The sequence below is a fragment of the Coccomyxa subellipsoidea genome (assembly GCF_000258705.1).
Source record: "Coccomyxa subellipsoidea C-169, whole genome shotgun sequence".
Taxonomy (NCBI): Eukaryota; Viridiplantae; Chlorophyta; class Trebouxiophyceae; family Coccomyxaceae; genus Coccomyxa; species Coccomyxa subellipsoidea.
The window spans coordinates 280593-305675 of NW_005178026.1; the positions used below are offsets into that span (position 1 = coordinate 280593).

The following is a 25083-nucleotide window of genomic DNA, read 5'->3' on the forward strand; positions in this document are numbered from 1 at the left end:
ACACACAGCACACGATGAATTCCGGGCAGACCGAGTAGAACTGGCTCCGGACGTTTGTGCACATAGCTGCAGACAGGAACGGTGATATCAGGTTTTTGTTTCAGAAGAATGTGGGGCACAGGGGAGTGGTTGTTGCGAGCCCTCGCCAGCCAACTTATAATGCAAGAAGCACAGCCCTGCAGTTCTCTTTCGGCACTTAATTTCACTCTCAACAGCAAACAAAGAAGTCACCTGTCGAGACATTGAAAGAGCGAGGGGCGGGGGCGGGGGAGGTGGCGGAGGTGACGGACTTCCCGAGACAAAGGACTTGAATGTCGACAGCCATAGAATGGCGACAGTGTAACGAAGCGTCGCATCCATGGAGAAAGGCGCTGGGAAGGGAATAGTGAGCATCATCATCAAGCCGTACACAGAGCACTTGGACAGGAAAGCACTTGTACCATTCTTAGACTTGGATGCCCTCGGGGCGTTGTCGGCATTGCATGCGTTCGTGAGATGCCTCTTACCCATCCCCCCACCCCCGACCCATGATGATCTTGATGACGGCATGCCAGCCAGTCTCTGTTGGCAACTCGCCGTTTCTGTCTCTGAAGATGCAAAATTACCTTGGTTCAATGCCTCTGAAGTCTTGATGAGACTTAATGAATCAAATTTTTTGACAGAGCTGGTGCAAACATCCATGCTAGCGCCGGTGCTGCAAGCGCATTACTCGCGCAACGGTAGGCCACGGGAGTATTCCAGACATGGAGCAACATCATCGCTGAATGCAAACACCTGCGCTGGAGATCAAGCACAGCGGATGTAACTGCGGCCTCTGCTGCTATAGATATGGCCCGCCCTGTCACAAGGCGCCACCGGTGCAAATGGTCTCCCTGCACTTTATGCATGAAGAACTAAGAATATTAAGATCTTTCATATATCCTAGAAATGTTACATCTCCACCGGTTAGCATACGTTTGGATCCTTGCAATATTGATCAGTCCGGTTTAGCGTTTTAAATTGCGGGATCATCTTCAGGCAGAAAGCAATCCGCCACGAGTTCGGATTGCATGCTATTTTTAGATTGCTTGTGCTTCACATAAATGGCTTCGCAGCAAGTTTGGAGCAAATATGGGTGCTAGACACAGGGTTGGTAGTCTGTCGATGGAAAGCAAGAAGACTTGTTTGAGTTCCCGTGATGAACAGAAGGACTCGTCTCTATACCCTTTCTTGAAAGGCACATCGCCTCTGGTCAGGCACTGGCGCACATGCCCGTCAGCCTGTCTAGGCAAGCTGCTTAGCTCCCCGCCTTGCTAAGCTACTTGTAAAGCTCGGCTGCGCCTCATTGCTTCAAAAGCACATGCTGTCATGCCGCTTGAGTTGCATTGTAGCGTCCAAGAAGTATGCTAGCGAGGGGCTGGCTGTCTTCCACAAGGGGAGTGTGCAATGCTGCTTCTGCTGGGATAACGGGTTGCATTTGCAGCTGCGCGGTAGCTGCGTGGTAGCTGCGCGGCAGCTACGCTCACATGGTGAGGCCGGCGGGCATGCCGCTGGCGCCAAAGCCGGGGTTGTTCACTGGGTTGGCCATGGCCGCCGCCCTGGCTGGGTCCCTCTTCTCCACCATGATCGCCTGCAGGATGCACCAGAAAAATTGTCAGTACGCTGTGTTCAGAAGCCTCAAAATTGCTCAGGAGCACGTGATGTGCGTGGACACTGCCCGCCAGAAATGCGCGAAAGTGCCATGTGCTATCTTCAACGGGACATCGAGCCGATTCTGCCTAACTTTTGGATATTTGCGCTGCCTGATGGCACTCCGCTCATGACAGCATGCCCAGCGTGCTGTCAATCCCAGCACAGTGCTGAGCATGCTTCAAGCAGCGTCATGGCATCTGGCGATCCAGGCGTTGCACGCACACAGGCCATTGTCTCTGTCAGTCCAGACCGCTGTCGGTCAGACTGCAGCGATTGTGAAATCGACAGCTGTCTCGCACTGCCTTGCGGGTCTTGCATCAACTTCAATCAAATGACGGGTGAAGACTAAATGAACAAGCGGCAGAGAGGCATTTCAAGTGGGGTGCGTGCCTGTGTGGTGAGCATGATTCCGGCAATGCCGCATGCGTTTTGGAGTCCGCTGCGAGTCACCTTGGCAGGATCCAGCACACCCGCCACCATCAGGTCCTCTATCCGGTCCTCCATCTGCGCAGTAGGGACAGGGGAATGCTCAATATGTGGATATAATACCCTTAGGCCCCTGTTCTCAAATAAAAGTGGCGTTCTGCTTCAGGAGAATGCTTGCAGACAGATGGTCTGCATGCACAAGAGCCCACTCAAAGAACTTTACATGAAAAGGACATGCACGAAGTCATCTACCAAAGAGTAGCTGTAGCAAACGATGCCTGCAGAATGCGCTTCTCGGTCTCACAAGCCCAAAGTCTGTGCAGTCATCACGCTCAGAGCGAACACAGACACAAGGAATGAAGGAAACCGAGCAAAAAGGACCCCCACATTCCTAGCAATCGACAATCCAGGGGGCGCACCGCGTTGTAGCCGATCTCGAAGGGCTGCCCCAGCAGCTTCTCGATGATGACGTCACCCTCCACCCCAGCGTTGGAAGCAATCAGCCGCACCGGCGCGCGCAAAGCCTTGCCCACAATGTCACATCCCAGCTTCTCCTCGCCTGCGCGCACAGTAAAATTGAGTTCAATCTCTATTTTCAATCTCTGCAAGGATTTGGCACTGCTCTGATGATGTCCCGAATTCCCCAAGTGTGGAGAGGGCCTATGTTGGGAACTGGCCAAGCTCTGCAGCGGCATGCTTGCAGAGGTAGGGCTTCAAGAAGTGTGCGCTGGACTGACGCCCAGAAATGAGTCAGCAGGCCTCCCTGCCAGCGCACAAGAAACGGCCCCCTACTGACCTTAGAAACGACCGGCAACAGGAAATTACAGCAACCTGGATGCATCTGCACCATTTGGCTAGGTGAGCTTAAAGAGCGCTCTTATCAATGCAGCTGTGATCAGACCACTCAGAGCCCACCCAGCAAAACAGAGCATGCTCAGGCACATAAGCAAAACACATCTTCTGTGCGTGCTCCAATGGATGCTTGCATAGAAGGCCATCTGAAGAGAGGTGCTATCCCTGCATTTCCTTGTGGTAGGCGCACTGGTCTACAGCAATTTTAAGCACCATCCAAGGCATCTGTGTCATCTAGTATCTGAGTGACGCAATCTGAACAACCTGAAACCAAAAATATATGCGCACCGTCTGTGAGGCTGTCCCTGAACTTGGGCAGGACACATGACAAGTCCCACCAACGGCAACAGCCTCAAAGCAACCCAGTGATTCTAAGCTCAGGCCGGGGCGTAAAGAGTGTAAGATTCCAGAAAAGAGCGGTGGCGGGCCCCGTCTGTGAGGCTGTCCCTGACCTTGGGCAGGACACATGACAAGTGCCACCACCAGAGGCATCAGCCTCAAAGCACCCCAGTGATCGTAAGCCCAGTCCGGGGCGTAAAGAGTGTAAGATTCCAGAGATGAGCAGTGGCGCGCACCGTCTTGTGAGGCTGTTCCTGAACTTGGGCAGGACACATGACAAGTGCCTCCAAAGGCAACAACAGCCTCAAAACAACCCATTTATTCTAAGCTCAGGCCGGGGCGTAAAGAGAGTGAATGTATATGAGATATATAAATATATATGAGTAAAGAGAGTGGATTTCTTCCAGAGGTGGCGCACCGTCTGTGAGGGTGTCCCTGAACTTGGGCAGGAACTCAGAGAGATGCAGCAGAGCCGCGCCGCCCCCCGGCACAATGCCCTCCTCGACCGCCGCGAATGTGGCGTTCTTGGCGTCCTCAATCCGCAGCTGCCTGTCCTCCAGCTCGACCTCTGTCGCAGCTCCCACCTGTGAGAAACAACCCAAACAGAACTTAGTGGACAGTTCTCCAGATACATTCCTTTTACGATTTTCCTGCCAGGGGCAAGGTCGTCTGCAGAAAAGGTATGCATGTAAAGGCTTCCAAAATCCTCCCACTTGATGGATTCGCCAGATCCAGGCAAACCCATAAACCGTGGGCACGGTGCTCAGTACTTGTACCGGCCTCCACCAGCCAGGACCGGAATAAGCCAATTTACATTGTACAAACTTATGTAATGCCCAATACTGGGCGTGCACACACTGCCTCAGTCAGCTGCTTGATCTTGCAGGTCGCAAGTGCTGAGCTGAGCTATCCGCATGCAAGACACAAGACATCAAGACAAATAACTGCCGTACTTGATTGATCCTGCCCAGACCTGGTTGCATGCGCATCAGAAACCAATGCAAGATAGCTTATGCTCAAAGGGCACGCCCTAAGAGTTCGGCCAGGACAAGTCTAATGAATTTTTATGCATTGCAGAGAAGATTGGCTGCAGCTCTCGTCCCCACCTTGATGACAGCCACGCCGCCCGCCAGCTTGGCGATGCGCTCGGACAGCTTCTCGGTGTCATACACCGAGTCTGTCTCTGAGAGCTCTTTCTTAATCTGGGCGATGCGCAGAGCGATCTCTTCCCTGTTCGCCGCGTCCGCCACAATCGTGCACCAGTTGTTGCCGATTGTGATCTGCAGGCATGCATGCGCACGCATGTCACATACATTGTACTGTAAGCTCAAGTTTAAATGTGCCAGTATGACACAGGTCCTCTGCTGCAGGAGGGTGGCGTGGGGAAACTCCCCTGTCACCTTGTGCGCTCAGTTCTCCTCTTGCTGATCCAGGCTCACCAGCGTATTAAGCCTGAGGGTTGGGGTGATGCTAGCTTCAACAAGAAGAGAATTGAGCAGCCACACTTGACAGACTTGTTTCCCCATGCCCTGCAGCGGGATCTTCTCATAAATCGACTCCCGCACGCAGCTATCTGCCAGAGAACTGAGTACCATATTTAAATTTGTACACGGGCGCAGCGATCTCGAGACCAAAGACATCTAGGGATGTTTAAGAAGACTGCATACTCTCTTGGGTGCTGCGGGTAGAATATTTGATGTGCAGAGAAGGTTAAAAGTGGGGCTCAATAAACGCAGAAAGCAAGGCTCACCTTGCGAGCAGTGCCCAGGGACTCGATGCCGGTGGTCTCCACCTTCATGCCCAGGTCCTTGGCAACGTATTCAGCGCCGGTCACGATGGCAATGTCCTGCAACAGCGACTTGCGCCGCTCGCCAAAGCCGGGCGCCTTAATGGCGACCGCGTTGAGCACGCCGCGCAGCTTGTTCACCACCAGAGTCGCCAGCGCCTCGCCTGCGCATGTGCAATGAGTCAGCCAGGAGCCAGAACAGCCAGGTCATTGACATAAGCCATAAACCTGAGCAGCACCATGGGACTTTTTAATAACAGCCAGGAGCAGAATGGCGTCAAGGTTTCAATGGGCACCAGCAAAAAAAAACGGTTTGAGGTGAGGCCTACAACTGCAAGCATAGCTTTATATGCTGCATTCCATTGTTGCTGTAATGCATGCAAACGGAGGCAAGAGCAGGGAAATCTGCTGAAAGGTGATCGTACCAATTGACATCATCATAAAACACAAAATAAAACAGAAACAGCAGAAGCCAGTAATCGTACCGGTGACGTCCTCGGCAATGATGACGAGGGGCTGGTTGACGCGCGTGACCTGCTCCAGCACGGGCAGCACGTCCTTGATGGTCTCCAGCTTCTGGTCCGTGATCAGGATGCGCGCATTCTCATACTCCACCAGCATCTTCTCCTGCGCGCAGTAAGGGTACGCGCTAAGTAGATGCGTAAGGATTGACTTTGCGCCCAGGCAGGTCTGATCAAACGGACACAGGGCGGTCGGCCATGCATGGATGGGGCAAAAGGGCTGTCGTTCTTCTTTCTTCGAGAGCCACGTCTAATCGATGCCCCACGCCCCAGGTATTGTCGTACTTTTAAAAAGGGGCTCAAACAGGGGACAGCAAGCTTAATATTGATACTATGAAGATGAGAGTCACCAATTCTAGCGAAATGAAAATACATCATGACCCTCCACCAGACACAGGATTTACAGGCATTCCCCACTTCCTGGCTGTATGGGCAAGAGTGGGATCCAGTGCACCTGGTTGGTGATGAACTGGGGTGAGACGTAGCCGCGATCGACCTGCATGCCCTCCTGCACCTCCACGGTGGTCTCAAGGCCGTTCCCTGTCTCGATGGAGAGAACGCCGTCGGCTCCCACCTTCTCCAGAGCGTCCGCGATCAGCGCCCCGATCGCCACGTCATTGCCGGCAGAAATGCTCGCCACGCTCTGCGCGTAAGGGAACACGGGTGAGGTCAGATGCGCTCTTGTGCGATTTGCATGCTGCTGATGTAAGAAGGACAAACTTTGCAAGGCGCGCACTGTCCTAGCCAGCGGCCTGCATGGCCTGGCAGAATGCGACAGGCAGCAGCTTTGGAAGATCGAAAGTGGCCTGTGTCAGGGCTTGTGGTCTAGCGGAGAAGGACATCAAGGAAGCTGAGAATGCAAAGGACACATGCCTTGTGCGCCATTGCACTCACAGCGACCAAGACAGCCACACCAGCAGGAGCAGCTGCACGATATGAGCGATAAAAAACCACGGGTGTCTGCTACTCTGCCTTACCGCTGCTCCCAGTGGACAGATCAGCCTGCGACCACTTGCTCCCCCCCAGCTCCCTCAAACTACAAGCCGCCAAGGGGCTCTGACTTTCCAGATGTAGATGCAACGCACCTTGATGTCCTCGGTACCCTTGACCGGGCGCGACACCTCCTTGAGCTTGGCCACCAGGAAGTCGCACGTCTTGTCAATGCCCTTCTTCAGCGTTATGGGATTCGAGCCTGCCGTCACCGCCTGCACAGGTGCCACATACATTAGTAACCCCCTGCGATGCTTCGTCAATGGTATTCCTTCAATAGAAGATATGCTGCGCCCATTCTGCCAGCAAGGAAGCCAAGAACATGTTGATCACTGATGAGAGGAAGCCCAAGATGCAGCGAGCCTCACCCCTTACCCCTGCACATAGAGGGGTTTGCATCTGGGGCGCGTCTCCCACCAGTGATCAGACATGTTCGGCGAATTAGAAAGGCATGAAGAAAGATCAGCGAGTTCCACACAAAGAGTATTGATCACCACTGCATGACGAGCTGAATATACAGCATTCTAGCCCCTGTGAGTTAAGGGTGTCACATTTGGGACAGGCACTGCCAATGCTGATCTGAGATAGGTTGGCACGCACCTGCAGCCCATAGTGGATCAGCTCCCGCGCCAGCACAGAGGCTGTGGTGGTGCCGTCACCCGCTGCATCGTTTGTCCGGCCAGCTACCTGCGCAGAAGGCGCCGTGCCCGCTTAGGGCAGCTTCACAAACAAGCATGCATTTTTACTGTCACATTTCCACAGGATAAGGTTCCCTCCCCTGCCATGCAAGATGGGCCTCCTGCCCAAGTGCTCCAGTGAATCATGGTCATGATTTGGCAGTGTGAAAGTGGCACAGTACACTTCTTCTGCTTCCTGCTTCCGAAACATGACAGCCAGAAGAAAGGCTTGAAGAAAGGCTTCATCGGCAAATCCATGGCTGTGCCCATATCATTTTGAGGACTTCGAGGCCAGAGTTGAATCTCATCTCCAAATTTCAATATTTGTTGATTGCTGTCGCACCTCCTTGATAAGCTGGGCCCCTGCATTCTCGATAGGGTCCTCAAGCTCGATGGCACGAGCGATGGACACTCCATCGTTGATGACCTGGGGCATGCCATATGACTGCTCCAACACCACGTTCCTCCCTGCAAAGTCCGCCACCCTCATGCTCAATAATCTTGGTCTCATCCCACTCATCTTTTCGGCTGAGGCTTGACATCGTGCCCAAACGCCACTTCATGATAAGACCAGAATGCCCTCTCCTGCAGGGGCGGTTCTTGAGCAAATATCAACCACAATGCACCTTAAAAATCGCGTGTGCCTTCCTAGTGCATGCCATCGAAGGTATATACTAGCAAGATACAAAAAGCTCATCTGCAAACAAAAGACTATAGAGACATTGGACGCTCACCCCTGGGGCCGAGGGTCACTCCCACTGCATCTGCTAGTTTGTTGATGCCGATCTGCATCTTCCTCCGTGACTCGTTGTCAAAGATAATCTCCTTTGCGGAGGAGAGAACCTGGACAGTGGCAAGGATGTGGGATGAGGTGCAGCAAAAGCCATGACCACCATGACCGAAGCTAGATGCTGATGCTCCACTTGTTGACGCATACACGAAGCGAACGGGAAAATATTGCATCCCAACAGCAACACTTGTGGAAACAAAGTAAAGGCTTACCACATGGACTCTCCTGCCACCCCTCTGGAACTTGGCCTGGGCCAAAGGCACCAGAGGCTTTCCAGCGAGGAAGGCACTGCGTCCAGACATCGCAGACGCCTGCATATTGATACCAAGCGAATCTTTCAAAAGGCAGCATTGATACAGGTATTGCGTTCACATGCACTTCATGCTTCTGGACCACTGAACTACGAGCCACCATGGTAGGACACCTGGGATGAAAAGAAGTAAGCTTTGCAGAGAATCCTTTCTTGACGCATTACTTCAGAAAACGACATGTATTACTATTATGATAGTGGTGCTATCAGAACAGGCTATACCTGCGGTTTGCTCCATATCTGAAACCCTTCTAGAAACCTCTAGTAAAAGCATTGTTCTCAACAAGTCCGAGAGCGGGTCACTGCAGCACGCACCTTCTGTGATGAGACCGTGGGCACCCCAGACATCTTTGCTGCAGACATTTTAGCGTTCGATGGTGCAGATCGAAAGAGATTAATCGACTTCAAGCCGCCGTGCACTTAGCTGTTTATCCACCAACGACACAGAGATGGATATCCGTTCGGCGCGTTCCCTTTGGGTCTCCGGTCATGCAAGCCAGCTTAGGCTTACAATGGACAAGTAAAAAGAACGGTAGGAATTTGTTCAGCGCATGAAAGAAATCCATTGGGAAGAAATCTTTTCACCGTGTCTTATCCTTCTTTGCTACTTTATGTGCTCTCAGCACAGGATAGAGCGACCTTTTACCGAAGACCATTGGGCTTGATGCATACCAGTGACGAGCACCGACCCTACCCTGATATTGATATCCAGAACTTCAGAAGGAGTCCGTGAGGAGCTAGGTGCTGTGAAGGGTTCTGGCTGAGAGTCTTTTCTCTGCACTGGTAACACCCGCCCTAGTCCTTGACGATCAGTACTTTGCTTTGATGGTGTCGGTACATCATCCTGCCAATTGACAGCCTCACTCTTCCCCCTTTGACATCAGTAGCATTTATTAAGGGTGTAAAAGGTGGACCCCGAGTTGCTGCTATCGGATGAAAGTGGCATGGGTCAGGTCAAGTCATGGGTATTTTGGGCTGCAGTGACCATGTACATACTCAATGTGCAATGTGGTGTGTTGACAGGCATAATGCATATGGGCCAATCTCCAGGAGATGGTGTCCCAGGAGAATCTCTTCCTTCACCAGGTACCACAATGCCCCACCAGATGTCACTCAAGCAGTCCAACATCGGAGCAATGTTTTGGTTTTCCGCTACTGCATCAGTCGTGTCAAGCGCTTGCGCTCAGCTTTCTTGGTGATGAGCACATGCACCTCACCGCAACAGCGAGTGCTTGGTGTGCCTCACCCACTGGAATTGCGATATCAGTACTCACACTTTCAGCCTGACAGTCAGACAGTCACATTTTCTGATTAGATCTGCTATTTTGGCCCAGTGCCTGACATTCAGGTCATCCTGTCCAAAGGACTTTTGCACACGCCCCTTGCACACACCCCAAAGGTCTCTTAGGAGGCATATTGCCTGCAAACCGAGCCCCATCCCCTGGCGCACCCGGGCGGCCCTGCATCACACAATTCCACCGCAACCCTGACCCTAGCATTATACACCCCTGGCGCTTGATTTCACCACCCCTGTTGTCACCCCCAGGCCTGGAGAGCGCCGCGTCGGAGCAGGCGTCCTTCTCGGAGCGGGACAGCGACGCCGATCTGGCCGAGCGGCACGCGGCGGCCGTGGCGGCGGCGGCCGCAAATGCGCGTCCGATGGGATTAGTCGAGCGCATGGACTCGGCAAACTACCAGCCGCGGCCGCCCGCTATGACCGAGCGGCAGGACTCTGCGCAGAACCTTCAGGTGCAGTGAGTTTTGTGCGCCTGGCGTTTGTCATTTGGTAATTATGTCAGACTGCATTTGTGCTGAGGCGCGCTGTGACAGGGAAACTAGTTCTCTAGGCTCGGGATATTCAGGCAAGCCAGCAATCTTTGTGGGCAGGCCATGGAGGAGGAGATGGTGGAGCTGACAGTGGGCGGCGTTGCCTCCGCGCCGGGGGGGCTGGACCCCCCGCTCGACCGTCAGGACTCTGCGCATGACATGGCCGACGCCGACCGGGGGGCCTCTCCCCCGCCGCGCCATGGCAGCCTTTCAGGTGCGCTCACCACTCGATCCTGACTTGCGATGTTCTCTGTCATTTCACTGGTGTCTGGTGTGTGTTGTGTGCTGTATGTTTTGCATCTGCCCTGATCTGCAACAGGACAGCGTGACAGTGCTTCGCATGAGCAGTCCCCACTATTACTCACTTCACTCGGTGAGTAGTTGATGCATGTCCACACCATGAGTACTTGTTCAAGTACACCGTCTAATCAGCGCTTGACACACCACGGCGACCAAGCCTGTCTCTGCTGTGTCATCAGAGTAACATGCTGATTATCCCGTCCCTGAGAGCATGTCAGCTGTCCTTCATGTTTTTGATCATCGTTCTGGGGCACAGATTGCCTCGGAAGGCAGTTTCAAGTCAAAAGCTGAGATTCATGATGTGCGCGCAGGGGTGAGCAGGCAGGAGTTGCTGCGGCAGGCGAGCCAGGTGGCGCCCCCTTTGCCTTTCATTGGCCGGCTGTCGGATGCGGTGTCTTACCGCAGGGACAGCGCCAGCGAGCAGCCAAACAGCCCAGCAGCTGCCAGCATGGCAGAGGTGAATTTCTTGACATTTATTGCCTCTTAACTCCTGGTCAAGGACGGGTCTTGCCGGTTATGCTCCTGAAGTCCTGTCAAAGGGAATCAACCCCAGTGTCTAGCTGGCACTAAAGTGCAGGCTGAATGGCACCAGAAAGGGTAAGAGGACGGCACTGGCTTGTGAGATGAGAACAGCAGCAGCTGAAAAACATGACTACGGCTCTGCCTTCTCCCGCATTAGCACGCTATGTTGCACAAGTAATGAAGGTTTTTCTGTCTCTGACATGGGACAGCAATGCTGCAGTGGGATCTGTATTAGATATAGTTAGTAATGCTACAGCACACAAAACAAGCCCGCAACCCGTGAGTCATTCCTGCAGAGAAGAAGAGAAGCAGACGAGGCGATGTGAGGAGCCCTGAACATGCAGCTGTGTGGGGACAGTGGTTAGTGTGCAGACTGCGAGCTGTGAGACAAGAACCATACTGGTGGTCTCAAAGTAATCAAAGTGACAATCAGGGAGGAAAAAACAGTTAGATGTAGATGATAAATATACTGTGGTAGTCATCCTAAAACCCCCATTTTTTTTTTGCCAAAAAGGGTGTATAGATAAGACCCTATCTCCCAAAATGTAAAATCTATGATTATCTTGAGAGCAGATTCGGAAAGCTCTCGACAAGCCCAATCCAATGAAGCATGGCCCTGGTATATTTGATGCCAGGAAGACCCCTAAATGTTGCTTTGAAAGATTTCCCGCACTGCCGAGGTTGCGGGTTTTAGAATGACTACTACAGTAGATCCCCCCAAGTGGTGAGGGTCAGGGGTTGGTGATTCGTGCGCAGGAATTGATGTTGGGACGCGCGCCGTCGCTGCAGGCGGCCAGGGCGCTGATGAGGGACACCCCAGTGGGCTCACCCCCGGACGCCGCCACTCTGGGGTCAACCGCACCGGAGCTGGAAGTTGCGCCTCGCCAGGTGGGTGTATTTAGCCCACTCCCACCGGCTGAAGCAGTAGCGCAGGATCATTTCATCGTGCGATGAGGATCAGAAGCATTAGGCAGCAGCATGTCAAAAGCATAGTGAAGGGGAAGGCGTTAAAGATCGCTGCGTAACCAGCGATCAGCTGCTAGGCACAAAGTCTGGCACTTTGTTTCTGGGGCACGCTTCATTCTTAACAGATTCATTTCTATATTCTTGTGGTATTTGGACAGGACTCCAGTCAGTCCATCAGCTTTCAGTGTCCCTTTTCTGATTTCATGCAGTTACGTGAGGAGCTAACTGTTGCCGACCGTCCGCAGGATTCGGCACTGGATTCTTTGGTAGCTGCGCGGCATGCCGTGCTGGCTGACCTGGCGGCTGATGTGGCGGCTGGATGGCCGAGCGCGCACAGCGCGGAGGCCGGCACGCCGATGGGCCACGCCACTGCGGACCCCCTCTTTGAGGCGGGGGGCCCCGGCAGAGGGAACCCGGCTGCAGACGTGCCCGCCCTTGACCCGCTCATGCAAGCGCGCGCCCTCGTGCGTTCAGAGCAATGCATCTATCGTTGTATAATCCAAGTTAAAACTGTGCTATGTGACATTTTTTAGAGATGCATGCATGTTGAAGGCGCTTTGGGGTTGCCACCACAAGAACATTGCAGAATGTCACCAAAGCTGAAGCACAAGGCTCTCAGCGGATCTAAGCACGTGCTTTCGTTGTACAGCATCAGTGAAAACTTTATAAGGATACTTTTCAGAGTAAGCCCTGTTCCAATGATTCCCTCCCCAGGTGGATTTGAATGTATTTGCACAGGAAGGGAAGCTGGCCGGAGGCAGCCTGGAAGCTGCTCGCATGGCGGTGCTTGGCCGGCAGTGGAGCATTCGCAACGGGGATGAAACCGGCATGGCTGCCGGGATGATGGCGTCATCATCGAGCATCGGTGCGTTGCTGACAACTACATTGAAGCCATGTGGGGGATTGAGACTCCTTCTTACTGACAAAAATTCACATGCCCCAAAATTCTCAGGAGATATGGAGGACAGCGAGCCAAGGCTACAATTTGTTCATGGAGCTCGGGCTGAGTGAAGCTCTCCCTCTTGCGAAGTACCCATCGTCACTTCACTTTTGTGGGTTTTGCAGGGATCCAGTTGTCATGCCCCACGTGGTGACCCTGCATATTCCTTCCCCTAAATCCCACCTGATGCACGCAGGTGTGTCCTGGCTTGACGGCCCAGCTGCAGGAGATGAAATCGCCTCAGGGAGCCTCTCAGCCCATCATAGCTTGGAGATAGGAGGTGAGGGTGAGCCATGCCGCCTTTATTTTGGATTGTCACAGGATTGTCCAGGTGCTTGGGTCTGTTGCTGTCATTTTTTGGGTATGAACACAATGCTCTCATTCGTAAAAATGTGATAACGTCGTGACCGCGTGTGATCACACATGCAGCCAGTTTTTACATTGAGTGCCCCTGCGGGTGCTGTGATACAACCCACGCACTCGCAAATTTTTGAATGTGTACCTGAGACTGCTTGCTTGGACTTTTCTGCTCTTCTTGTTTTAGACAGTTTTATGCAAATGCCGCATGCACGCATGTATTGGCAGTCACTATATCCCATGTTCACTACTGTCCTCCTTGCAGAGGGGCCGTCTTTGCACGTTGCTTTCATACAGACACCTGTGCCATATCTGGCCGGATGCAGGCCTTTCAGAGAATGCCTGTGTATTGCTATGCAAGGAATTCAATGGATGTATGTTCTGCTTGCAGAGGGGCCGTCTTCGTACTCCGGTCGAGCGGCGCTGAACGAAGCCGGGCCTTCGTCGTCGCTGGGTTCTGCCCGCGAGTCATTGCTGTGTCAGGAGTTCAGACAGCGCGCGCACATGCCCTTCCTGACACTCAGCACTGCAGGCACCAGCACCGGTGAGGCGGCACTCTCGCTGGCTTCAATTGCTGGAAATCCGGTCACAATTTCAGTGTTGGACTCTGCATGAGCTGGGTCCTGCATCTGCCGATGCCCAGAGGGCCCTGAGAGGAACCAACACTGGTGACATGCCATTTCACTTGTGTTGAAAGTTTTGAGGCTAGCTTCTATAGGCAGGTCGGTGCCCAAGCCACCAGCGCCACCAGGTAGGATTCCATACCATTTTGCTGTCTCAATGTCAATTAACTTCATACAGATGCAGCAAGCCGTGTAAGCGGGTTTCTAGTCACCAAAACATTTCCATCATTTGTGTGCGCGCGGAGACTTGATGCATTCTACCACTAACACTGTACAGGAACCCATGCATTTGTGCTGCGCAGGGCGGTCGCCGTTTGAGCAGGCGGCCGACGGCGGGCAGGACTCGCCGATGCACACACTGGAGCAAGCGCGGCGCACCGTTACGGCTTTTACGGATACAGATAGGCCCGAGCCGGCCGTAACGGCGTCCGCCGCACGGCGGCAGCCGAGCGCGCCGCTGCCGGACTCGCCGATGACGGCCGGGCCGGCCGGCGGCGTTGCGGCAATCGCCTTCCCCCCGGTGCGCATACACTTATGCTTGCTTGAGATATCTGTGGCTCTCATGGTGACTTGTGCGAGGCTTCTGATATGAAACATGAATCCCTTCTACAAAGGGTGTTCTCTTCAGGACAGAGAGGGCTGTTCATTAGGCGTGGAATTTCGCCTGATATTTTGGTGCTGTTACAATTGTGGGGCAATGTGAGAATTTGCTGCTGAGGCTGGGATCTGGTGGCTTTCCAGGAGAGGCAGCGGGTGCAGGCTGATCTGCACAGCCCATCTGGGGATGCTCAGATTCGGCGTCTAGGCAGTAGCACACTCAGCAATGGGTATGACAGCGCGAATGAAATCAATGATTGAATGCAGCTGCAGCAAATGCAGCTGTCACAGGTCGGCACCAGTAATACGACTCCAGAACTCAAAAGATCATTCATCGCCTTTATTTCGTCCTGAAGCCATCATTTGTTATAGCAGCGGCTTTCATTCCTCTGCAGAGCTCTCTAGATTCCATAATACCATCACTCAGCAGGCATGTGGGATTTTACAAGACTGGATGAAGATCCACTGGACCTGATCTGGATCTGATCCGGGTTTTCAAACGCTTCAAACGTGTGGAACCGAGATCTTGTTTGCGCTAGGACGCTACAACATAATGAATGCTGCGAGGTACTGTCATACTCATAGCTTGAATCCTCCGAAATATGTTTTGCCTTCCTAATGCTTAGATTGTCCCTTGCACATTGATTGATCTATTGAGTGGCACACGCGCAGATCAGACGGCCTAGCTCAGCCAACATATAATTAGACCAGAGGCTGCTGGTGCCACCCTCGTTGAATATGTACTCTTATGGCAACAAATTTAAAATCTTCACAAGCTTGCTATGGGCTGGTGAGTGGAAAGCTACAGTAGGAGGCGTGACTCAGGGATATATTTGAGATCGGTGTTGCATTCCAGCACCGCTAGCGCTGTCACATACGGTATACATAATCATGATCACTACGTAGGCCTCTGGCTTTGGGTTTGCCGACCTGTAATAATAATAATACGTAGTGATCATTGCGTAGTAGTACTGCAATCAACAAACAGGTGCACATACAAGCTCATCAAGCTCATCTCATAATGTACACTGATAGTACTCAGGGACGGATGCATCAAAATTTTGATCAGTGTACAAAGGTATCAGTGTAGTACACTGAGTGTACAGTTTATTAGTGTCTTTCCGCTCTTGCCCATGATGGCAGTTTCCTCCACAGCTGCGAAGCTGTCCGAGGTGCGTAACCGGTTACGGCACCTGATCTTTTGTGGCCCAGAGGAGCAGGAACATTCTGGAATTGGTAGCTCGATTTCCATCAGCAGAAACGGTGTGTTGTATCCCGCATAGTATTCGGGACTCTGCTGTGTCGATCGTATCAAAGGGGCAAGTGCGTGATAGCGAACACTTGCCGATGTCTCAAGCACTGCGAGGCAGCCTGAGCGCTGGTCACACTGGCAGGGTGACCCTGCCATGCAGAAGTGCCTTCACTGGAAGTAGAGTTGCATTTAGAACTCTGAGGGCCCAGCAGAGGCGTCAGAATGCAACTGTCCAGGCCTTCGTCCGAGAGTGGCCCGATCCGGAGTTCATTGCGGGTACTTCTGCTTGCTTTGCATGGTGCTTTTGAGTTGTTATCAAGGAGCGAGGGTAGTTTGAAGCTCCTGGAAATTAGATTCATCGTTGCAATCACAGAACAGATTGCATGCGGTGTCCTGACATCCCTGTGGGCGCATGCGCAGAGGTGAAGGAGGAGTTCCCTGAGAAGGGAGTGGCAACCGTGGAGGAGGCCAGGGTGAGCCCCTTCAGTCAAGTATTTTGCACATAGTGACACCGGTCTCTTGATGGTTTTACTGTTGAGAAGCCTGTACAGTGGCATCCTGCTTGCCTGCTACTCCACTGTTAACTACAGATGCCGGCTGCCTCTCTGCTTTCGAATATTGCACGACTTCTGACGCGGCACAGCTGCACCCTTATATGCGTATATACATATCCGATCGTCCAGAGCTAGCCAGGAAACCCTCTACTGCGCTCCAACCCATCCCTGTTGCGCTGAGTTATCCAGGTGCTGTACTCTGAGGAGGGCTACACCTATCTGGACGTGAGGACTGCTGTCGAGTATGACGAGGTGGGCAAAGTGAAGGGGTCGGTCAGCATCCCCATGAAGAAGTCCAAGAAAGTGTTCGACCCCGAGCAGAACAAGAAAGTGGTCATCAAGGAGGACAACCCAGACTGGATCGAGCAGGTACGCTGATTTATGTAGTCTTTTCATTGTGGTCCTCACAAATTGTGTGCCCGACAAGGTGCACTGATCATCGTGCTTTGAGTGCAAAGTGTGTCCATGGTGTGCACAGCATTAACAGTGATGCTCTATTTTACCAAGGCAAATCTGCAAAAGCTGTAGCAATCCAGGAGAATTTTTCGGGACAAGCTTGGCCATTCCCACTGTCTTGCGTGGCGGCAGTGAGTGGTAATTTGAGGATCACAAAGTGCTAGGTCTGCGGGAAATGGTCGTGGGAATGCAACACTGGCTGGGAAGGCTTGGCCTCCGTGCAGATCCACCTGAGGAGAAATTTAGCCCGCTTGCAGCTGCATGCTCGATGCCTTAAAGCCCCAGCGTTAGGACCCTGCCTTGAGACCTGTCAGGCTGCGATCCGGCTCAAAGAAATCTTTCGCTGGGATTGCACGCCCCAGGCAGTCTTCGATAGCTGATGTGGAGGCACAAGCCCACCGGTAAGCTTTTTAGCTCCAGCGTGCTGCACCTATTGAAGTAATCCAAAATGTGCGCAGGTGAAGAAGCGTTTCCCGGATACTGAGGCGAAGCTGCTGATCGGGTGCAGCGACGGGCGCACCTACACAATGGATGCCCTCATGGCGCTTGACGAAGAGGGCTACACCAACATCGTCGGCCTCAAGGTGCGCGCCCGTACTTGATGTTGATCAACCCGCATGCCGGCGGCCCAATCGGCTGCAAATGACAATGCTGGGCGGCCATTGCCATATGCAACCCTGGAGGTGTTGCACCTGCAGCAAAGGCATCCTCAGCTCTGCTGCGAATGCTTTGCTAACGCAAAGCTTGTAACACTCCTTACCAGCAGATCGTCCGCGGACGCACCTGGCCTACTGCGGCAGCAACAGCGCGTAACAAAATTGCAATTGCAACAGTAACATCGAATTTTGTCTGCTGTATGGCGGCTACTAGACCTGATTTCATATATTCGACAACAAGACATAGGGGCATGTGGCGGCCTTTACTTGAAACCTATCCGCAGGCTTTGCCTTTATGGCAGGAACACTATATTAAAGATGAGTAGTGACATCACTAACGAGTGTTCTCTGCTGCAGGGCGGCTACTACGCATGGTTCAGCGTGTTTGACAACAAGCTTGGCCGGCGGCGCAGCGGCGAGTACGCGGAGCAATACACCCACGACGGCGACTCCTGCGGCATCCACTCCTCCGGCGCCGGCTTCGCCCGCGTCGACCCCAAGGAGCAGTGGGTCCCCCCGAAGTACTGAGCAGGGGGGGACCTGACCGGGGAAGTTTACCCCCCGGGGGTGGATTCTCCGGGGGTGGATCCTGGGGTGAATTGTGAGGATCCACCCTGGGATGCACGCCTTGGGGTGGACCCTCAGGCATGGCTGCATGCGTGGGCTGACCCCAACCTCGGGGGGTGGATCTCCCGGGAGGCTGTCACGCCTGACCAGAACTGGACGGTAGGACAAGCAGGGTGGTCAGCTCCTTCTTTGACAAGATTGGGACCCCTGCGGTCTGAGGGGAGTTGCAGGCTTGTTCGGCTGCTGCTGCTGTGAGACTGGCTGGGCGCCTTCAGGGTGTTGTTCTGTTGGGATGTTTTGCTGACTGGAAATTGACGCCCGGTCTCGCATTCACTGACCTTATTGGGTCCCATGCCTGCGCTCTGCCATGTTGATCTGAAAGGCGCTGGATGTCAAGTTCTGCTGCAGCTGCACATGTGTCAGTCTTGGTCGGTCTCTTTCATCGGGTGACTGCTTGCAAGAATTGTACTCAATGGGTGCGCCTGTTTCTTGTGGGCTTGTGTTCAATCTGGGGTGCCAGGAGTCCCTGTTGCTGATGCTCACAAGGGAGGCCATCGTGATTGAAGGGCATGCGTTTGCATGGTCTTTGTTCTGATAAGGCATAGATGGGTCTAGGCGCCAGTTGGGACTAACCACGTCATCAACCCTCACAGATCATGCATGCTGAGAGAGTCTCGAATGCTTAAATCAGTGTAACCAACTTTACAAATGAGATCTCTACATTCCTTCCAAAATCCGCATGAGCACAAACACCAGACACTGATGCCGTACTACCTGTGACAATGATTGCATGTGCACAATATTCATGCACTGATCATTTACACAGCTAACAATAATATTTATTGAAAAGTTCACCGCCATTCAAGCAAAAGCTGTAATGGCCGGAAGCAACTTCATTATTTTCACGACAAGCTAATCAGTGCCTCCCTTCACTTTCTTGGCTTTCTTGGGACCGCTCTTGCGCCTGATGAGCTGGCGGTGTTTGTCATCGCGTGACTCATCCTCCAGAGCTTTCACTGCCACCGAGCGCTTTGCCGAATACACCCTTGTGATCCCCTTGAGCACCTGGGCCTCGTCCAGAGTGAACTCTCGCAGCTGGTGCCCGATCAAGCTCTCTATGTGCTGCACCAACTCCACGTCATACTGCACACACAGACGCGCTTGCACATTAGCAAGCAAATACACTGCACGACGGCTGCCAAGCTGCTGCTTCCTGATCAACATAAATCTCAATATTGCAAGTCAAGGGGAGAGATGGCTCTTAGAAGAACACTCTGCATAGCCTACCCCTCAGTGTGCGCTGCTACCGCGTGTGATATTCATGGGACAGCACCGTAACAAGTTGTAATCTGCAGCGCATTGCATCTGCTTGATTCATACACTGTCCATCGTGCAATTGACTGCGACTGCATTTTGCCGGCAGGTACCAGCTTTATGGCTTCCTGCTCACCCCAGTGCCCTGCCATACATGCATGACGTCCACCGCATCCAACACTGATGCCTACAATCCCAGGAACATCTTGAGGGAATCCTGAGCTCCTGTCAGGGGGCGTTGCTGTGCATATGCGTGACGAGACTGAGCGCCCATGCATTGATGACCTTATTGACCACCCTCAAACCCTATCAAACCAACATGTTATCACCCTCCGACCCTTTGTTTCCTGTGAAGCTGCCCGCACCTGTGTGACGGGGCTGAGCGCCCGGCCGCACGACCACTTGCAAGATTTATCGCGTTGACCACCCTCAGACCCTAGTATTCCATCCTACCATCCACCCTCCGACCCTACATTCCCTGCCCGCACCTGCGTGACGAGGCTTAGCGCCCAGCCGCCGCGGCCGGCGCGCGCGGTTCGGCCGACGCGGTGCACGTAATCGCGCGGCAGAGAGGGCAGCTCATAATTCACAACGAGGTCCACTGTGGGAATGTCCAGGCCCCGGCTCGCCACGTCCGTCGCCAGCAGAATGGGCACGCCCCCCGACTTGAACCTGCGCGGCACAATTCCCTGTCAAGAACAGTACTTCTTACAGGGATGCTTACTGGAAGCAAATGTGGCCACAAACATGAGCTACTATTAAATATTTGCAGCCACAAAAGTGGTTAAAGGCTGGGATTCTCATTGTGAGGTGAGACGGGAAGGATGAAGTGCTGCTCACGTACTCCGTCTCACGTACCGGGCTTGGCCACTTGACAGAGACCTTGAGACGCAAGATGCGGTGTCACATCGTGAAAAAGTACAGGTGCAAGAGAGCCTCTTGACAAGCTATCATGACCCACAAAGCAACGAGGAGATCCGGCAGAGGGATTGCGGTAGCTTGCGGATAAGGCCCTACATCCGGCAAGTTCAAACAATCCGACGGCTGCTTTCATGCAAGACATGAAGAGGCAGACACTATCACAGCAAGATTGCAAAACCTATCTATAGGGTATCAATCCCCTCAACACCCTGGACACAACAAGGGGTGCGCACACATGTAATGCAGTCATCCGGCGCCCTTGTGTGAGGTGCGAGTGCACGGCAACAGAGGCAACACCCCAACAGGCAGGTTTTACGTCTAAAAACGGAACCCCCTCAGATCCTGAACTTAAAAGATATCCCCCAAGAATAGACATATGTCCCCCGGAAAGGGGAAAAGGGCGCGCACCGATGTAATGCGGCAAGGCGGTGGCCTTGCGTGACGTGTTCCCCCACAAGAAATTCAAACATGAGAAAAGCTAACCCTCTTCAGGGCCCTGGAATAACTCGACTCCCTAGAATAGAGAAAGGGGTGCGCACCTATGTAATGCAGCCAAGCGGCGCCCTTGCGTGAGGTGAGAATGCAGCGCTACAGAGGCGACGCCCAGCTCTGCCAGCAGCAGAGAAAGCAGATGGCAGCCGCGGCAGGTAGAGCAGAAAACTATCGCGCTGCGGATAGAGAACTCCTCCAAGGACTCCAGCACGTGCACCAGGTACAGCTCCCGCACCTAAAAAATATATATCATGTTTTGAATTTGAAAATGACAAAATCTTAATTTTTGAATAATCTTGACCAGATTACCGTACAGGTCGCTCTAAACCGGGGGTGCAGGGTTTATAGTGACCACATGTTAGAAACACATTTCCCCTGAGCCAGGTCACCGATCATGTGCATGTATTACCGTGTGCTTGCGAAAGGGAATGAGCTGAACATTGTCCTTTGGCCAATGCATTCAAGGCCATGTAAGTATAGCATCTCCCATGCGTGACGAAAAATACAAGATGAGGTGTTTCCTTTAAAGGCCTGCAAGATTCTCCAAAGCACGCTGCATGGCATGCATCAAATGGGGCTGTGATACGGATGAGCATAGGCCCTATTGCAATCAGCTGATGCGCGAGCAAGTGTCACCTTGGCAGGGATGAAGAGGTAGTCCTCTCGCAGGTTCACTGCTGTTTCCAGCCCCTCATATGCCTGCAGACATCATCAAGATTACTCAGCCACACAGGACCATCAAAGCATGAGGCTCTGCCAGCACATCTTACCAGCGCCACACAGCAACGAACATGCTTTCTGCACTACTCACAACTTGACACCATGGTGGGTTCATGCACTTCTCCTGGTACAAGGCCACCAGCTGCAGAGGAATTGCACGCTGGTCACGCATGGATTATGTTCTGGATCTCGAGTAGCCCTCACATACAAAAATACGGTGCTGGCCTGGCCAAATCTCCAAATAAATCTGATTTTGCATGCAGAGAAGGTACGCCCAAATGGCATGCTGCAAATTTGGATGTATCTGGAACAGAAAGGCGTCGCGTAGGGCTGACGCAAAAAAGAAGGTTCAAGATTTTTGCCAAAACGTTAAAAAGTCTCCAGATTTGGAGTATGGAATGAGCATTCTTGTAAATAGGTTCACTTCAAATTGACGTGCAAAACACAAGCCAAAGCCCCAGAAATATCCCTTTGAAAAGGCAGAAGAACCTGCCTGGAACAAAAAGGCGTCGCGCAGGGCTGATGCCTGCAGGGTGGCGAGGCTCCGGGTGAGGGTGGCGGAGAAAAGCAGCGTCTGGCGCTGAGCTGGCAGGTGACTCGCGATGACTCGCAGCTCGGATTCGAAGGTGGGTTCGAGCAGGCGGTCCGCCTCGTCCAGGACCAGGAACGCCACGCGATTGAAGCCCTCCGCCAGGTCAGCATGCGCGCTCAGCAGATCCTGCCCGCATCACTCCCCTCAGTTCAGGGGTAACGACTCTCAGATTATGGTGTTTTGATGTGCCCCACCCAGAGGTCATATGGTGATCATCGACCAGAAAAAAATTAGTACCAGGTGTCAGGTAGAAGGAGTGATTGAACACAGGGTGAATATTGCCAATGTCATGGTGCAAGGAAACCCACAAAGAGATCGTGCATTATAGCTCTGCTGCATTCCCATAAATTTACACGCCTAAAAGAAATGCAGCGGAAGTACAGGGGCCAAAAGTCTTGTGAGTCTCCATGTACAGCAACAGTGCAAGGTCCTCCCATAGGAACAGCCTCCAACACTAGTCGGAAGGACCATCACTGAGTGCATTGAAAATCAATATGAATGACAGGCTCTCATTGCAAGTGCAGGAGTGAGACTGCACTTCACCATAACAACAGGAACTCCACAGAGCGGCAATTTAAGAGAAAAGTGGGGTGGATCCCAGGGGTGGCTCACCCTCAGCCGTCCAGGGGTGGCGACAATGATGTGCGGCCGCTGCGCCAGAGCCTTCGCCTGGCTCTGCATGTCCAGCCCACCAATCACCACCGCATCCTGCACAAAATCAATGATCTCTCACACCTCTATTCAAATCTCAAGAAGAGCTGGGGTCCGTACATTTAGTTAAGCCGATCTCCGGGCACCACTCTTTTGGATCTTGGGGAATGCTCAGACTAGAGGTCACTTTCAACACCAGGGTCCAGTAACATGCAAGTCAAACGCTTTAGCAGTCTTCTGTTTGTGCTCGCTCTAGGGCGATCGCTGTGAATATGTGCCATGTTGCAGTGCAGGCGAAATGTTCTCGGCATGTAGGTGTCGAAGCAAAAGGGATCAGAACAAGCATCCCTCTGCTGTGCCATTCATCAAGAGGGAGTGGGGGGGGTGTCTCATCCCCATATGTGTTTACCCCACATCTTGCAGGTGGGGTATGCATGCAAGCGGTGCAGGGAATCAGAAAAGGGTGGGTTGCCTGGGTGGGGCGCGCACCGTGAGGGACATGCCGGAGCCGAGTGCCCTGAACTGGTCCGCCAGCTGCATCGCCAACTCCCTGCACCCACATGCGCATGCTTCAATGAGGATCCAACTAGTCTTACTAAACCATTCTGCTATTGCCATCTCCCAGCAATCATGCGCATTCTTCAACAGAATCCTTGAGAATTCCACCCGACGTGTGGTGCTACTGCGTGTGCGGGCTGAATTGTCTGCATGTGAGCAATCCTGCACCCTGGCATCCCTTGGCCAAGCCTTTGCGCGCCTGGTGCAATGCAAAGTGACCCAAACCACGCTCCCATGCAGCCGCCATTCACCTGGTGGGCGTGAGCCGAGGGCGAAGATGCCAATGCGGCTCGCGAGAGGGCAGCGCAAATTGGGTCACATCATGTAACATCATGATGACTGTCCCACGCAGCAGCCTCTCACCTGGTTGGCGTGAGCACAAGGGCGAAGATGCCATAAGGTTCTCGCGCGAGTCGCTGTAATATGGGCAGCGCAAAAGCGGCGGTTTTTCCGCTGCCGGTGTGCGCCGTTCCAAGAACGTCCCGGCCGCCGAGGATGGCCGGGATGCAGCCGCGCTGCACCTGCGTCGGCCGCACCATTCCCAGCGATTTGCAGACCCTGCGCAGGGGGACAAAACCGGGCAATTTGAGGGTTGTTACAATGTGATAGAAAGAGACATTCTAGAGCCGGACACGTCTGTGCCAGGATGCAGGAAGCTGTGTCAATGGCCTGCATGTCGCGGAAGTGGTGATTGTATGTGTGACGAATGCATGCGAGGCTACAATTGTGTTGATTGTCTTCCTTGCTCTGCTGCAAGGTCTGTGCAGCACAGGGTGCAGCACCTGTCAAGCCACTCTGAGATACCCAGGCTCCTGAAGGTCACAGGGGCCTCCTGGCCGCTGGTGCTCGCTGGCTCCTGCCTCTCAGTAGCCTCATCATTTGCGGCTGTCTCTGCACCAAGGGCAGCGGTGTTCTGCTCGACACTTTTGCTGTCGTTTTCTGTTTCAGGAGGTGGCTTTTGGGCAGCGTCGCCTGTTTCTTTCTCCTTTCTGCGCCGCTTTTTCGTCTGCTTCGCGAACAGGGTGATCCCTGTCGTGTCTTCCAAGCCGTCTTGGCTCATTATTTAGCTAGAAAAGAAAAAATACACAGCGCTCAAGTTTGGTTCTTAGTGAAGTCGAGACCACGAATGTTATTTAATTCCGATCAAGATCGAAATCTCACGCACGCAACGAATCACTTTCCAAGTATTTGTACTAGGAGAATCGTAACTGGAAAGTGAACACTGCGATAACCAATTGATCAGTGGTGATCGACGTCCACAATTCTATTGATCTGTTAGTAAATCATATCTTCCTTTCCGCAACGAGGATCTTTTTGTTTGTGCAATCTTAATTGCTGCTGGCAAACCAAGAACCCTACGGTCAGGGGGTGAGTAGGATATCGACAGCCCAGAGACCAGGGGAAGTGTAGTAAACGCAGCTTCTCAGATGCATGCATCTGCCCGTCTCATTCTGTTTCACAGAGATGTCCACACATTTCGTGCGTTGACTTGAAGGACATGATATGGTCGACAGGTACTGCGAAGATATGCAATGCTGGATGCAAAACAGTGCACTTGCGGTGTTTCACTAGGAGCATCACGCCATCCATCGTTCGCTGTAAGACATTCCTCCGCCGCTAAATGTGGTTAGCAGAATATGAGATTCATGAGTATCGATTAATCGATGCAGGGTAGGTGATGAAGCACTTCTGAACAACCCAAATTGCGTCTGTCACCTTGCAGGTCAAAAGCCAACGCAGAAGGCGAACAAAGCTGCAGGCAAAACTCAAATATTAAGGGCACCTTCCGAACTCGTCGGCTACACGGTCAGAACCGCACGCAGGCAGAAGCACGTGGGCGTTGTTGAAGAGGTGCA

The 25083-nt window shown here is 52.9% G+C and overlaps 4 protein-coding genes across 4 annotated transcripts; 2 read left to right on the forward strand and 2 right to left on the reverse strand.

Annotated features, from left to right (window-relative positions):
* Positions 1–915: 915 nt before the first annotated feature.
* On the reverse strand, positions 916–8369 carry COCSUDRAFT_54483 (chaperonin 60A; the record flags this gene model as incomplete). The annotated part of the gene is made up of 13 exons (XM_005644352.1): positions 916–1609; positions 2062–2175; positions 2517–2656; positions 3707–3872; positions 4395–4568; positions 5039–5238; positions 5560–5701; positions 6050–6238; positions 6681–6800; positions 7186–7272; positions 7606–7730; positions 7997–8105; positions 8265–8369. 13 exons carry the CDS (start codon positions 8367–8369, stop codon positions 1502–1504), a joined length of 1779 nt encoding a protein of 592 aa, XP_005644409.1. The 3' UTR covers positions 916–1501.
* Positions 8370–13178: 4809 nt separating this feature from the next.
* On the forward strand, positions 13179–15025 carry COCSUDRAFT_54484 (hypothetical protein). Its single transcript, XM_005644353.1, has 4 exons — positions 13179–13197; positions 13666–13818; positions 14200–14417; positions 14639–15025. The coding sequence occupies exons 2-4, from the start codon at positions 13779–13781 to the stop codon at positions 14753–14755; spliced, it is 375 nt and encodes a 124-aa protein (XP_005644410.1). The 5' UTR covers positions 13179–13197; positions 13666–13778; the 3' UTR covers positions 14756–15025.
* A 711-nt stretch (positions 15026–15736) lies between these two features.
* Positions 15737–18688, forward strand: COCSUDRAFT_25550 (hypothetical protein). Its single transcript, XM_005644354.1, has 5 exons — positions 15737–16022; positions 16167–16219; positions 16490–16669; positions 17215–17340; positions 17770–18688. Exons 1-5 carry the CDS (start codon positions 15842–15844, stop codon positions 17938–17940), a joined length of 711 nt encoding a protein of 236 aa, XP_005644411.1. The 5' UTR covers positions 15737–15841; the 3' UTR covers positions 17941–18688.
* Positions 18689–18891: 203 nt separating this feature from the next.
* On the reverse strand, positions 18892–24287 carry COCSUDRAFT_19074 (DEAD-domain-containing protein; the record flags this gene model as incomplete). Its single annotated transcript, XM_005644355.1, has 10 exons — positions 18892–19122; positions 19782–19965; positions 20754–20941; positions 21343–21405; positions 21470–21471; positions 21916–22144; positions 22631–22726; positions 23159–23219; positions 23591–23785; positions 24010–24287. The coding sequence occupies 10 exons, from the start codon at positions 24285–24287 to the stop codon at positions 18892–18894; spliced, it is 1527 nt and encodes a 508-aa protein (XP_005644412.1).
* Between the last annotated feature and the right edge of the window lie 796 nt (positions 24288–25083).

Coding starts and splice junctions, on each gene's coding strand:
- COCSUDRAFT_54484 (XM_005644353.1), top strand. CDS start 13,779: ATGCCCTTCCTGACACTCAGCACTGCAGGCACCAGCACCG. Junction 13,819..14,199: donor CACTGCAGGCACCAGCACCG/GTGAGGCGGCAC, acceptor TGTGCTGCGCAG/GGCGGTCGCCGTTTGAGCAG. Junction 14,418..14,638: donor CGGCAATCGCCTTCCCCCCG/GTGCGCATACAC, acceptor GTGGCTTTCCAG/GAGAGGCAGCGGGTGCAGGC.
- COCSUDRAFT_25550 (XM_005644354.1), top strand. CDS start 15,842: ATGTCTCAAGCACTGCGAGGCAGCCTGAGCGCTGGTCACACTGGCAGG. Junction 16,220..16,489: donor CAACCGTGGAGGAGGCCAGG/GTGAGCCCCTTC, acceptor TGAGTTATCCAG/GTGCTGTACTCTGAGGAGGG. Junction 16,670..17,214: donor ACCCAGACTGGATCGAGCAG/GTACGCTGATTT, acceptor AAATGTGCGCAG/GTGAAGAAGCGTTTCCCGGA.